Source organism: Mastigoproctus giganteus, chromosome 12, assembly GCF_048544385.1.
Source record: "Mastigoproctus giganteus isolate SK-2022 chromosome 12, ASM4854438v1, whole genome shotgun sequence".
NCBI lineage: Eukaryota > Metazoa > Arthropoda > Arachnida > Uropygi > Thelyphonidae > Mastigoproctus > Mastigoproctus giganteus.
The window spans coordinates 168,158,104-168,171,438 of NC_143586.1; the positions used below are offsets into that span (position 1 = coordinate 168,158,104).

The following is a 13,335-nucleotide window of genomic DNA, read 5'->3' on the forward strand; positions in this document are numbered from 1 at the left end:
TATCACTTAATTTGTTTGCCAGCATGCATATACAATACAGTAGAGCGTCAGTTATCTGGAATAATCAATGTCAAACCTCTTTCGGATAGCCAAATTTTCCGGATAATTACAGATTAAATAAATTTAATCTTACCTTGCAATTAAATTAAATAAGATTAATTAAATAAAAAAATTATAAACCAATCTGGGAAAACAGTAACATCCATTCAGGCATTTTTAGACAAAACAGGAAAATTGGAAAGACTTTTAAATGCTCTCGTTTTTTTCGACTTACCGATAACGAGCACGGACAATCTGTGCGTCCCAGTGGCATTTGCACACATAGCAATTGTAACTCGCTCTTTTCTCATCTTAAAACTTGGTGAAAGCATTTCTCTTTTAGTGACTAGGATTTTTCTCGGTAATTCTTTCCATAGTAAGCCCATCTCATTAACATTATAAACGTTTTCTTTTTCATAATTTGCTATAACCGAAGCGAACTTACTTTTCAAAGGCCTCCGCTGCCAATTTGTCTGCAGAAAGTTTCTCGCCTTGAATATCTAGTTCACATATACCATGTCTCAGTTTAAAGTTTTTCAGCCAACCTGTACTTCTTAAAATCTTCATTACATCTTAATTTTCGATTAAAATCCAATGATTTTTCACAAAACATTGAGCCAGACACTGGCTCACCTAAACTTCGCTCTGAAAAAAAAAAAAAAAAAAAACAGGGACTGTGTTCTCCAAAGCGGCATTTTCAGGTTTTGACATTGTCTTTTTCCTGCTAGATCTTCCTTCACCATCCATAATTGACACAAATTCTGTTATAGCGTTGGAATTTTTCGTGATGTCGTAAATTGTTCAAGTCTCCACATTAAAGTCTTTGGAGAGATTTCCTAAATTTTCACCTTTTCTAATTCTATTAATAATTTCCATTTTTTATTGCCATGTTAAAACTACATGTTTTACTTTTGTTCACATTTTACCGGAAAAATTTGAGAAAAATAATAAATTGCACAGTTTTGGGCCGATATCATTCTTACCGAATTTGGAGCTAAACTAATCTGAAATTGGAGAAAACCCAGTAATCTCTGTGATATTTTTATAAAGCACATTTCTGAAGGTCACATAGAATTCTGGACGTCACAACCATAAAACAATAAAAACAATTTGCAGTTTTTGGTTTATTGGGCTTTTTGTTTTTACAATCTGTTATAAATGGGTAGTAAACTCAGTCTTTTACTTATTAGAATCAAAATTCAATTTGCAAACATGATCACTATAACCAGTGCTTACTGTATTAATAAAAAAAAAAAAAAAAAAAAAAAAAGTTCAGCTTTTTAAATTATTCCAGATAAATTGGGCCCAATCAGCCTAAGACTGGCCCTGTGTACACTTTTTACTCCACAAATTCCAATTCTGCATTCCTTATATCTGTGTGACACATCTGCGATATCTCAACAATATCTGCCTTTGATATTGTTGGGATATCAGAGAGGAGAGTTTTGCAGGGACCTGCTTTGGAGCCCTTTGCTATCCATGGTATTTATGAATGATCTGCCTTTCAGCATTGCTCACACTGATACCGAGCTTCTCTCTTTATGCAGATGATATGAAACTATACAGTCTGATAATAAATGAAGAACCTTCAGCTATCCACAAATGAATTCTCAAGCTGCAGGACTGAAAATGTTCATAATATGAATTCTGCTAAATATACAACTGTAATTTACCATAACCCCAGAAGACAGAAATCTAACAAATATGACTATCCAGTCACAAACTCCATCATTAGCAGATCTCAAACTTGTAAAAGATCTGGGACTGATATTCAGATTAAAATATACATTCAATCAGCAATAGTTTGAAAAGCCAGTAGGCAAATTGGGTTAATAAAAAGAAACACATACACATGTGCACGTGTACACACAAACACACGTGCACACATATACACCCTGATCCAAAATTTACCACCACACTTTTCAAGATGATAGCCATTAACCATTATTGAATATGCATTGTCCATTTGGAACCAATAAGGCAGTCTGACAACTAAGCACATTTGAAGATATATAGAAACATTTTGTATGGCACCTCTAACAGAAATTCACTATTTTCCAGGAGTAAGTACTACAGGTCACTGCTAGAGACTTGTGTTACTCTTCTGCCACCGATTATTCACAGAAACAATGCTGATAATAAACTGTGTTAGAAAGCTACATCTCACCTGAACTTATAGAAAAGATACACTTAATTGCTCACTGACAGCAATCTGTAAAAGGGATATCTTCAAGAATCATGCTTTCCAAAATGATGAGCAAATGCAAGAGTTGTGCTTTCAAATTAAACAAAAACTTGAAATTATTCAAAAGTTTGAAAATGGTGCATCTGTTAAATCTCTAAAGAACCATTATAATGTTGGTGACCAAACCACATGTGACATTGTAAAAAATAAAGGGAAACATCGTATTGGACACGCAAGTAGTAAGTGTTACGTTTTTTTGTATTTTTTTCCGTGGTTAACCACAGGTAATTGAATCAGCGTATATGGGGGCACAACTGTATTAATTCTCAGATACGCTAATTCAATTACCCACGGTTAACCACGGAAAAAAATACAAAAAAACTTAACACTTACTACTTGTGTGTCCAATACGATGTTTCCCTTTATTTTTATGATGTTGATTTTAAATCTAATACCTTCCCCTTATTTTTTACAATGTCACATATGGTTTGGTCACTAACATTATAATGGTTCTTTAGAGATTTAATGGATGTACCATTTTCAAACTTTTGGATAATTTCAAGTTTTTGTTTAATTTGAAAGCACAGCTTTTGCATTTGCTCATCATTTTCCCAATTTTTTTTAAACAAAAAAAAAAAAAAAAAATCCAACATCCCTGACATAATAACAAAACAAAATTTGTCCTTTTGCGGTGCAATGGAACACAACAATCGACGCAATGCACTAAATCAAACTAAACATTCAATCTCTTTTTTTTTTTTTTTTTTTTTTTTTTTGTTTTGAGCAGTAGGTGTGAAGCCAGTGGGGTTGTAAGATAATAGGTACACTAATCTCTAATGACGACTTATAATGCCAGTTCTTGTCGCTTATTTACAACTTGCAAAACAGATGTTTTGCAAGTTGTAACATTTTAGTTACAAGTTACAACTTGTAACTAGTTGTAACATCTAGTTATTACTTGAATTTTATGATTTCTGGTTGATTTTTTTTTTTTTTTTTTTTTTTTAATTTGGAGTCTTGAAGTGTCCTGGTTAATTCAATTCCGGTAAATCGAGAGTCTGCTGTACTTTATTATTACCATATTTAATGTTGGTAATGTCTTACTGTGTGTTTAATTTAACAATTAAACTTTATTGTACGTATGTATGTATGTACAAGAAAATCACATTACATATGAGGTCAGCAAGTGTTTGCTTATATTCACGGTTTCAGCCATCCACGGTAGGTCTTGGAACATATCCCCTGCGGATATGGGGGTCTTACTGTATTAGGCAGATATGACATAATTAGATATGGTCCAAGAGCAAGCTGATTTCCGTCAGTAGTTAAGACAATTCAGAAATTCTGTCTGAAGTACCTTTGTTTCCAGGACTCTTCAGTTATGGTATTGTACCTGGTTCTTATTTTTTTCCCCCATTTTTTATAATTTATACCTGTTTATTAGTAGTATATTTTTTTATTGTATTAGTATTTTTAGTATGCTTTCCCACATTTTTTATAAATTATACTTGTTTATTAGTATATTGTATAGTAATTTATTATAGTTATCTATATTTTTATGTTCTGTTATCCTGAACTCTGTATCATATGCTGTTGCATATGATGTTAGCAATAAAATAAAATAAGTAATTGTTATTTTTGAATCAATCTGGAATTTTTTGTGCTGCTCTTGTTAATGTGTACTTTCCATCAGACTGAAATGAGGATTCTACAATATATTTCTATATACAGTTTATTTCTTGGCTAATCCTTAATACCAGTCTAAAACTTTCTGCCATTCTATATTAATACCAGTTTTTGTTGACTTCAGTTGCCCCCCTCCTCACTCTCTCTCGCTCCATCCTGTATACACTTTCTTTCCCATGTGCATATGCTTCTATCTGTGCTCAAACTTGTGTGATGACTGACTTACAATATGTTTCCCAATGCTAGACTTACTCTTTATTAACTCTCAAAATTATTCAACCTTCCAATATATGACTATCTTTGTGTAACCTTCTGCTTGAAAATTGAAAATACATGGCTTTTTTAGTTCTCAACAACAAAACAAAAGTTCAAATTTCTTCTCATCTGTATTTTATCTGTAGCTTTTAGAACTCTTTGTGCTGCATTTCCTGTGATTTACCAATGGAGGATCTGTTTATTTAGCCACTGCAGTTTTTCTGGCTTTATTTGTTTGTTCGTGTTGCTAGGAATTCTGCCTTACGATTATCCAATTCTGAACTGACACTAACTATGGCCTGATGGCTGCTAATCAGTGTCTTACTAATCTCTAATATTAAAAATAGCAATAGCTTCTTCCTAAGTTAAAAAAGAAGCTCTTGCTATTTTTAATATTAGATTAGTAACCTTGAACTCAATGATGCCTTCTGCTTGAAGCAAAATTTCTTCAGGTTCAAATCTGGATCCCCTTTCAAGAGAATATTGAAAACTACATATGATCTAGATGCTATTTTTGGTAATTTATTAAAGGTAGTATCCATAAAAAATAATTGAAATCAGTCTAAATCAAGAGGAATTGAAATTTGTTTGTGTTGTAAATGACTTTATAAACAGACTCAACTGTAGTTACTCTTTTAGATGGATACTTCATTAATCTGTTAGTGTCAATATAAAGATAAATTTCTAAACACAAATAAAATTGGAATAAAATATTTTTATTTAGAAATTTTTAACCATTAAAAAAATAAATGTGTCTGACTGCATGTATGAGGAGCAGTACATGCTAAGAAACCAAAGTAATGCCTCCTATTTTTTCCACAGAAAATTTAATTCCTACAACTATGCCTTTTACATCAATTAATCCTCAATCATTAATAAATACACTGTTATTTTTCCACAAAGTCACCATCATTTTTTATCACTTCCGCCATCTCTGAGTCAGACATATTCCAATCCTGTAAAAGTCCTACTCTTAATCTGGAGGGCTTTTTGTGAACACCGTGCTTTAGCTGGTCTTTGTCCGCAAAATGGGTTCTGTGGAGTGAATCCTTCAGTGGGCCAAAGAGGTGATAGTCGGAAGGTGCAAGATCCAGGCTATAAGAGAGGTGAGGAGGATCAATGCACCCCAGTTTTGCAATGGCCTCCATCATGCATAGACTGGTGTGGGGTCGTGCATTGTCATGGAGAAGAACAAATTAAGGTTTTTGTCCAGTTGAACTCTATAGATGCGGACTTTCAACTTTTTCAAAGTTTCCTGATATCGATCTGAGTTGATTGTGCTGCCACGCTCTAAGAAGTCCACAAGCAAGACCTCATCTTTGTCCCAAAACACTGTCACCATGACTTTATCAACAGAAGGCTGTCTTTTGAACTTCTTGCATGGTGACACCTGTGACTATGTGTGAAAGAACTCGCTACTCTTTGCTTGATACATATATCTGTAACATCCACCATTTTGAACTATCCGTGTGCTGCACTCACTAGACCGATCATAGCACCACTCAGTGACATGCGAAATGATCTACAGTACCACATTTGAAAGCAAAAAATTAGGAGGCATTACTTTCGTACTGGTCGTCATACTTATTGCACCATTATTTTACAACTTACTCTTTATCTCAAAAACTTTCATTTTATGAGAAGTAAACCACTTACTATTGTAAAAGGAAATAAAATATTGGTAATAAAATACTGCTAAAATACCACTACCTATTCTGTATTTTAATTCATACTTAATTTCCTGCTGCTCTTTTTATGTTTGTAGTATTGTAAGGTAAGATTATAATGTATTGTAATCAATGACTTTCTGCGGCATACTGAAAGCAATAATATTTAAAATTTTAGGCCATTGAGAACTTTCTCTGGAACATGAGTATCTTACAGTCCCAAATAGACCTTTTAAGAATTACAAGACAGGACTGTTTACGTGCTATAGAACAGGTATGTATATAAATTTTAAGTTTAGTGCAGGGGTCAGCAACTTTATATGGGTGGTCTGCCAAATTAATTATAATGTAGGAACTCACTAAGTGTAGGGCTCACTGTGGTGTCGGATTTCCATTGCTATTGATAAATTTTTAACTCATGATGTGTCTGTATTTATGAAAATTGTGGTTGCTGTTATTCATGGTCATTCATATATTCTTGATAGTCATGACTGCCAGTGTCATTAGTTTCTAACTCGTTGTTTGAGTGCAAGCTATAAATTAAGAGAAAAAAGATCATGAAAATAATTCTGTTAACAAAATGTTAAATTAGAGTTAACAAAATAATGTAAATCAGCAAGATTAAACACTATCCATAAAAAAAAGAAAAATCCCCTTCATTTATCCACCCATCTCTTTTAGTAATTTGTCCAGTCCTTCTTTAATTTGTTTTTTTATATGAAATACCTAATTCTATAACACGAGGCAGAAGTTTACTCTTTACTAACACTGTTTACTTGCTATAGAACTAACTAAAGTTATTGATTATTCCAATAATCAGTGACTTTTTGTATAAAATAAAATTTCCACATATCTATCTTGAACTATACTTCTTCACTTTAAATTTATAGCACCTTGTGTTTTATCTGTGAAATATCAGTTGCATTTAATTTAATCATTTAAAGCCTTAAACACTTCAATCAGATTTCTCTGCAAGTGGTTCTACAATTTGGAGATCTGAAGTCTTTCTTGGTAAGAATACCCTTTTGTGTCCTTGATTAAGCTTGTTACTCTATTCTGTACCCGTTCCAATGGATTGTCCCCCCCCCCAGTGAAGCCTTTGGACCTTTATGCATCGCTAAAGGTATGGCCTAACCATTGCCATATACAGTGGAATAAACACCCTGGCAAAATTCCTGTATTATCATTTACAGAACCCATTGAGTCCTATAAGCCTTTCTGCTCTGCTTAGAGAACTTAATTTCGGACTATGCAGTTTCCCTTGGATCTTTTTCGTTCTCCACTACCTTAAGTTTGGCATTACCCAAATACAGTACATTACATTTAACAATTTTTAACTTCATTTGCTATATTTCAGCCCATCTGTCCAATTTATCTAGACCCCGTTGGAATAGCATACCCAGATTACTGTCATTAACCATCCTGGCCTCCACAACGTGGGCACTGTATGTGATGAGAGGACTTCCCAATGATGCTACTGGATCATCAGACTAGCATCACTGGGAGCCAATGCCCACATTCTAGGTTCAGATTCTAGGATATGTTTGCCATGCACTGCAACTCATAGAATTTCAGAAAGTGAGATCTGCTGGTTGAGGGGAACCCCCACTCTGGCCCCTGCTTCAACAAGATGGATGGTCTTGAGGTGGCTCACCCAGTATCAGTCAGCTAATGAATTTTCCTGCAAGGGTCAATTGTGTCAATGCCATGACCATACCTCATGGAGTTGACAAAGGTAGGCATACTCTGAGAGGGCACCTCCGTAGCGAGGTGGGCAGGAGCAGCAGTGCGTAGCACACACTTTTTGATTAGACTGGGGTTCGAGCCCATGACCACCAAATACAGAGGATGCGGCAAGGTCAGGGAATGACCACCGCATGTCCCCAGAGCAATATGGCCTTAGTTGCTAATGCTCCTAAAAACCAAATAACAACAACAGCATACTCTGAGTAGCCCTGGCATCCCACTTCCAAGCACATTTATTGCTTGCTGGATAATGGATGTACCTTTTGGGTTCCATGGTTAGTGGGGAGCCCAGGCACTAAAAGAAATAAAATGACTCGTGAGTCCTGATATAAACTCTTCTTCTGGGATCCCAAGAAGGTGCTGATGACATGGATAAAGTCACCTCAACAAAGAAACTCAAAACTGAAGATATATCTTTTGAGAAGAAAATAAAAAAAATTATAGGCCTCCTAGCCCTCTGTGGGGTTTGGTCACCATCTAGGCATTTTTGTTAGAGCCCTTACATCCCACACTGGCTAGACCAGCTGAAGCCAGTGTCCCATGCTGTGCTGCCTGAGAAAAGAAAACAGCATGGCATCAGCAGAGGCAGGTGGGGGGGAGTGAATTTTCCAGGTGGGTTACCAACACTGCAGTCAAGTCAGGGGGGGAAACATGTCATGCCTACATGTACACAACACACTTTTTTATTACATAATTCTGGTGCTCAAAAACAGACACACAGATACAGTCACAGTCACATGTTTTCACTCACCATTTGCACATATTCCCTCTTACTTGTGGACCAGACAGTGCATCCTGGATATAAAGGCCACAACACAATAATATGAATAACGTACGCACACACACACACATTCAGGAGTGCACATTTAACTGGATATTCTCAATCATTCAGCATTCTTTCACATTCGTTTCCACTCCTCTGCCCAGCAAGACACCACACTAACACTCCCCTACACACAGGCAACACCACCTAGTAAAAAACCTATACCAAAGGGGCTGTATCTGCTGTCCTAATAGTAGCTGCCCAACACATACACAACTTCGTCTGCCTGGGAAGCTGCAGGGACGCGAAGAAACCAGAGGTCCTCTCAGACATACTTAACTGTGGGGAGGAGACCATGGTACAGAGTATTTTCGGGTCTAACGGCACCAGGGATTTACCCCATCTCCGCATATGTTCTTTGTATCGAGGACAGTATGCTGTCAAAGCCAGAGCTTTAAAAGTGTGTTGGTCATGTATTGTGTAAAATGTTGTGCTGCTTGTTCATCTGGCTTGTTAGCCGCCAGGCCCCTGATGGGACCTGACATATACGTACTCCGCCACGTGGAGGCCAGCCAGGTGTTCCCTTAAAGTTTGCTCTGCCAGATCCCGCCATTTACTTTCCTGAGATTTTCAGTAGCTAGGACCTAAAAAAAAAAAAAAATCTTTTCTTTTGGGCACAGATGGTATATTATATGCTGTTTAGAGGGGCTATAAGGGATATGCGCTATAAATGATGAGATTTCCTAATAGGTTGGGCATGAATTTTGGTGTTTTAAATTTGGATGTGTGTGGGGCAGGTGCTATGTAAGAGGAAAGAAATGAGAAGCTTGTAAGAGGAAAGGAGAAGCGGAAGACTGGGGGGTTGGAAATTGGAAGTAAGGAGTCGATAGGGAAGATGACCCCCCTGTTGAAATAGTGGAGAAAAAGGGGTGGCGGGAGGGGGAGAGACAGCAAGCCATCCCCCCTGCCAGGGAAAGAGGAGTAAAAAGCAGGCTAGGCAAAAGTGTCTAGCCGGGGCGCATATGGCTGTATGGCATCATAAGATGCAATCTTCACTGGAGTTAGTCCAGTGGAGGTCCTAGTCCAAGTTGCAATCTTCATCTTTGCGTTAGTCCAGTGGAGGTCCGAGTCCAGAAGTCAGGTCCAGTTCACCATATTCATGTGTTGTCTCTACTTCAGGTGGTCACTAGTTCAAAGTCTTGGAGTCATTTCAGGTAGTCACGTCTGTGTTTTTATAGGTTAGTGATGATATGGCAGGGATCTTTGGACCAAGATACAATAACATTTGGTAGAAGAGAACCACTGTGCAATTCAATTTATTGCCTGCCAGTAATTGCAGTTCTCAGCATGAGGGCCCCAGGCAGCCAACCAGGACAGAATGAGTCACTGCAGCTTATACAACATGAGGAATCCCCCCCCCCCCACACACACACACAAGTACATATAGAGACAGTCAGAACTCAAGCACACAAGAGACATTTGCACTCCCACATTTATTTACCTGGCACACTCACCTGCAGTTATCAGCAGGTGAGTGTGCCATACAGTATTTCAGCAGGTAGTAGTAGTAGTAGTAGTGGCATGTGATGCAAGAAAGCAAATGTATGAGCTTATGCAGCATCAGCCAAAAAAAAAAAAAAAAAAATCACACCATTCCCTCCAAATGCCTGTCCAGTTCCTCCTTAAATTTATTCAACCTATCAACTTCCGCAACGACAGATGGAAGTTTGTTCCAGCAATTAACCACCCTCTGGCTAAAGGCAAATTTCTGCACATCTAATCTACATCTGTTTTTTTTAATTTGAATTTATGCCCCCTTAGGTTCGTAATCTGAACAAGTGGAAGGATCCCATCAGAATTCAGCGTGCTGAACCCATTCAAGGCCTTATACACCTCAATCAGATCACCGTGCAGGTGCCTAGTCTCCAGCCACTGCAATTTGCAGAACTTAAGCCTCTCTTGATAAGAGGATCCCTTCATTCCCCTCACCAATCTTGTTGCCCTTCTCTGTACATGCTCAAGTAAATCTACATCCTTCCTAAAATGAGGCCTCCAGACCTGTACGCAGTACTCAAGGCGTGGCCTGACCATTGCCTTATACAGAGGGATAATCACCTCCTTTTCCCTGCTATCAAAATTCCTATATATCATTGACAAAACCCCATGACCTGCCCTGGCAGCCTGTCTGCATTGCTCAGAAAACTTCATATCTGCCTGCACAATTACTCCCAGGTCTTTTTCATTTTCTACCACCTTAAGTGTAGTACCACATAGTTGGTACTACACTTAAGGTGAGTGTGCCATACATTTATTTCACATACAGTATTCTTTCATTTACAAGAAAGTATTCTTTCTTGTTGTTTCTCAAGTGACCTAGTCACACACACACATGTATACAACACACACATTAATTTCACACACACATGAACATCAACAGTTTCTCAGCACATTCAGCCACTTGTGGAACACCTGCCGCCATGCACTCAGCCTTTGCCAGTTTAACTGCAGGTGGTACACAACATTCATGCTGAACAGGGCCTCAAGTCAAGCAGAGTAAAGTTACAAATACAGTGAAGTCATGTCTGGGAGAATGGATCAGTCTAGCATATTAAGAAACCTGTATGATATAGCGTAATTATTATTACCAGTTCCAGCTGGCTGAGTGGTGTGATTAGTGTATCACCTCTTATTGTTCCTTCTGATCTCAAATTTGGATTTTGCATACTGTTTGAGGGCACTGTAATATTCCTTCTCAGTAATAAAGAAGTGTGCTTGGTCAATTGCAGGTTATTTAGCCTTGGTTGTGCACCTGATGCAAATTTGCCTGTGCAAATTCATCTATAGTCCGGTGACCTTCAAAGTTCTTATATTATAAGTCTTCCATTAAGGCTTTGAGAGGGTTGCCTTTCTCAACATCAAATAAAATGAGGGGCCTACTGTTTTGGGGCATTCTGCCTTTAAACCCAGTTTTAACACCTCTGAGTGGTTTTTGATGAAAATTAGGAACTCTGGTTTAAAAATCGAAATTGCTAAAACACTTTCTATTAATTTCTCCAGATTTCCTAATTTTCCTCAATGATTTATTAACCTTTATATTCCTTGTATTGCCAGGTACATTACTGCCTTATGCACAGTCTTGCTACTGGTTAGCTCTGCACTATTGGTTGGTCACAGTATAATAAGGTGCCCTTCTTTGTTTTAGTTCTTTTCTTTCTTTGTGTAAGTAGGGTTCCCCCCCCACTTGGCTTGATTGGATTTTTGTTGGTTTAGGTCTTTGTCTAGGATCTGTGTCCTAAGTGCCTGTGCATAGGACTTAGTTTCTATTAATTTCTAAATTTCTTTTAATTGGCTTAATTTTCTAAATTATTTTAGGAACGTTGCTTCAACACTACCCTCTTCTTCTTTACCCCCTATATATTTTTTTCTGTTATTGTTATGTTATTTTATTTGGTTAAGTTCTTTTTCACTCTACTAGTTTACCATGCTGCTGAAAAATATCCTATTTTAATTTAGCTTATTATAAGCAACATGTAGTATATTGTGCTTTGCTGCTGCCACTGATGTTAGCTTTCCTACTACTTTTCTTATTTATTTTTAATATATATTTTTATTAATTTCAGCCTATTTAACTTTTGGATTAATTGGATTATATATATATATATATATATATATATATATATATATTTATATATAGAAAGAAAAGACTTAAAAGCATATTGGAGAAGAGTAATAAATATCATACAGTTGTAATTAAATTGAATGGCTAAATTTAGACAATGTAAAACTATAGAGCTTTATTCGAGTATTCTATAAAGTTATAATCTTAGTAATTATTATTTGATAAGGAGATAACCATATTAATTTAAGAGATAACCATATTAACTTGAATTAATTTAAGAATAAAAAATCAAATGTACCTGAAATGTAATACACCGCATACATTAACAAACTTTTTATTATACTATTTGCTTTGGCATTGAAGCCCCTTAAATATTAGTGTGTCACAAAAATGCTAAACAACTAATCTACAGAGCTTGGAAGCAAAGGCACCTTGGAGGGCGATACTAAAGTAATCGTTTAGTACGATTACTTTAGTACTAAACTATATCACTAGAAAGTACCAACCAAATTCCCCTTATCTCACCAGACTGTCAGTCTCACACACCCAGAATGTTCTCATCGAAATGAGAAATAAATGGGGACATAAATATAAAGTATAGACTGGAAACCTTAGTAAGTTTCCATTTGTTCGAGATGTTGACTGCTAGAATAAATTGCTTTCTGGGTGTTTGAGACTGACCGTCTGGTGAGATTAAAGGGGAATCTGGTTGGTACTTTCTGGTGATATAGTTTAGCACTAAAGTAATCATTTTTGTACACACACACACCCATCATATACCATAATAGTATATGGTGGTCTCATAAATAATGAAACATGTTTGACTGTAAAAACAACACTATTTTAATCAACACTACCAAATTAGAAATAGCATGCATAAACTTAAAAAAAAAAAAAAAAACATTTGTTCAATATTGCTGCCATTTTGGTCTTTACAAAATTGTAATGTTTTGTGCACATTTCCATAGAAATATTCTCAAATTCTCTAACTGTTGATTGCTAAAACTTCAGCACAGACTGGTGATTATTACTAACCACTTTATCCTTTAAGAAACTCCACAAAAAATAATTAGTGTGTTAAATCTTGAGAGCACAGTAGCCATTCAGTGGAACTCTGGCATTGATCCATCAGCCTGGAAACTTTTCATCTAAGAAATCGTGGTCGTCTGTTTACTATGCAATCACAGCCAGTTGCAGGGCAAGCTGGTGCTCCATCCTGCATAAAAAGGCAATGCTGAAAATTGATTTTGGACTGCATTAATGGAAAGGTTTTATCTTTTAGCAGCCTCGTGTAGCTTTCTCCTGTCATGGTTCCCTCAAAGAAAAAAAGTCCAAGAACACCTGTCCAAAATCCAACCCAGAGTGTCACGAGGAG

At 36.6% G+C, this 13,335-nt stretch overlaps 1 protein-coding gene across 1 annotated transcript in view; it reads left to right on the top strand.

Annotated features, from left to right (window-relative positions):
* Positions 1-13,335, top strand: part of LOC150077580 (inactive phospholipase C-like protein 1) — a 649,255-nt gene that overhangs the window by 618,134 nt on the left and 17,786 nt on the right. The window contains exon 25 of the mRNA XM_090386715.1: positions 6,011-6,106. Within this exon, the coding sequence (XP_090242841.1) occupies positions 6,011-6,106 (96 nt within the window). The remainder of the gene's footprint in view (positions 1-6,010; positions 6,107-13,335) is intronic.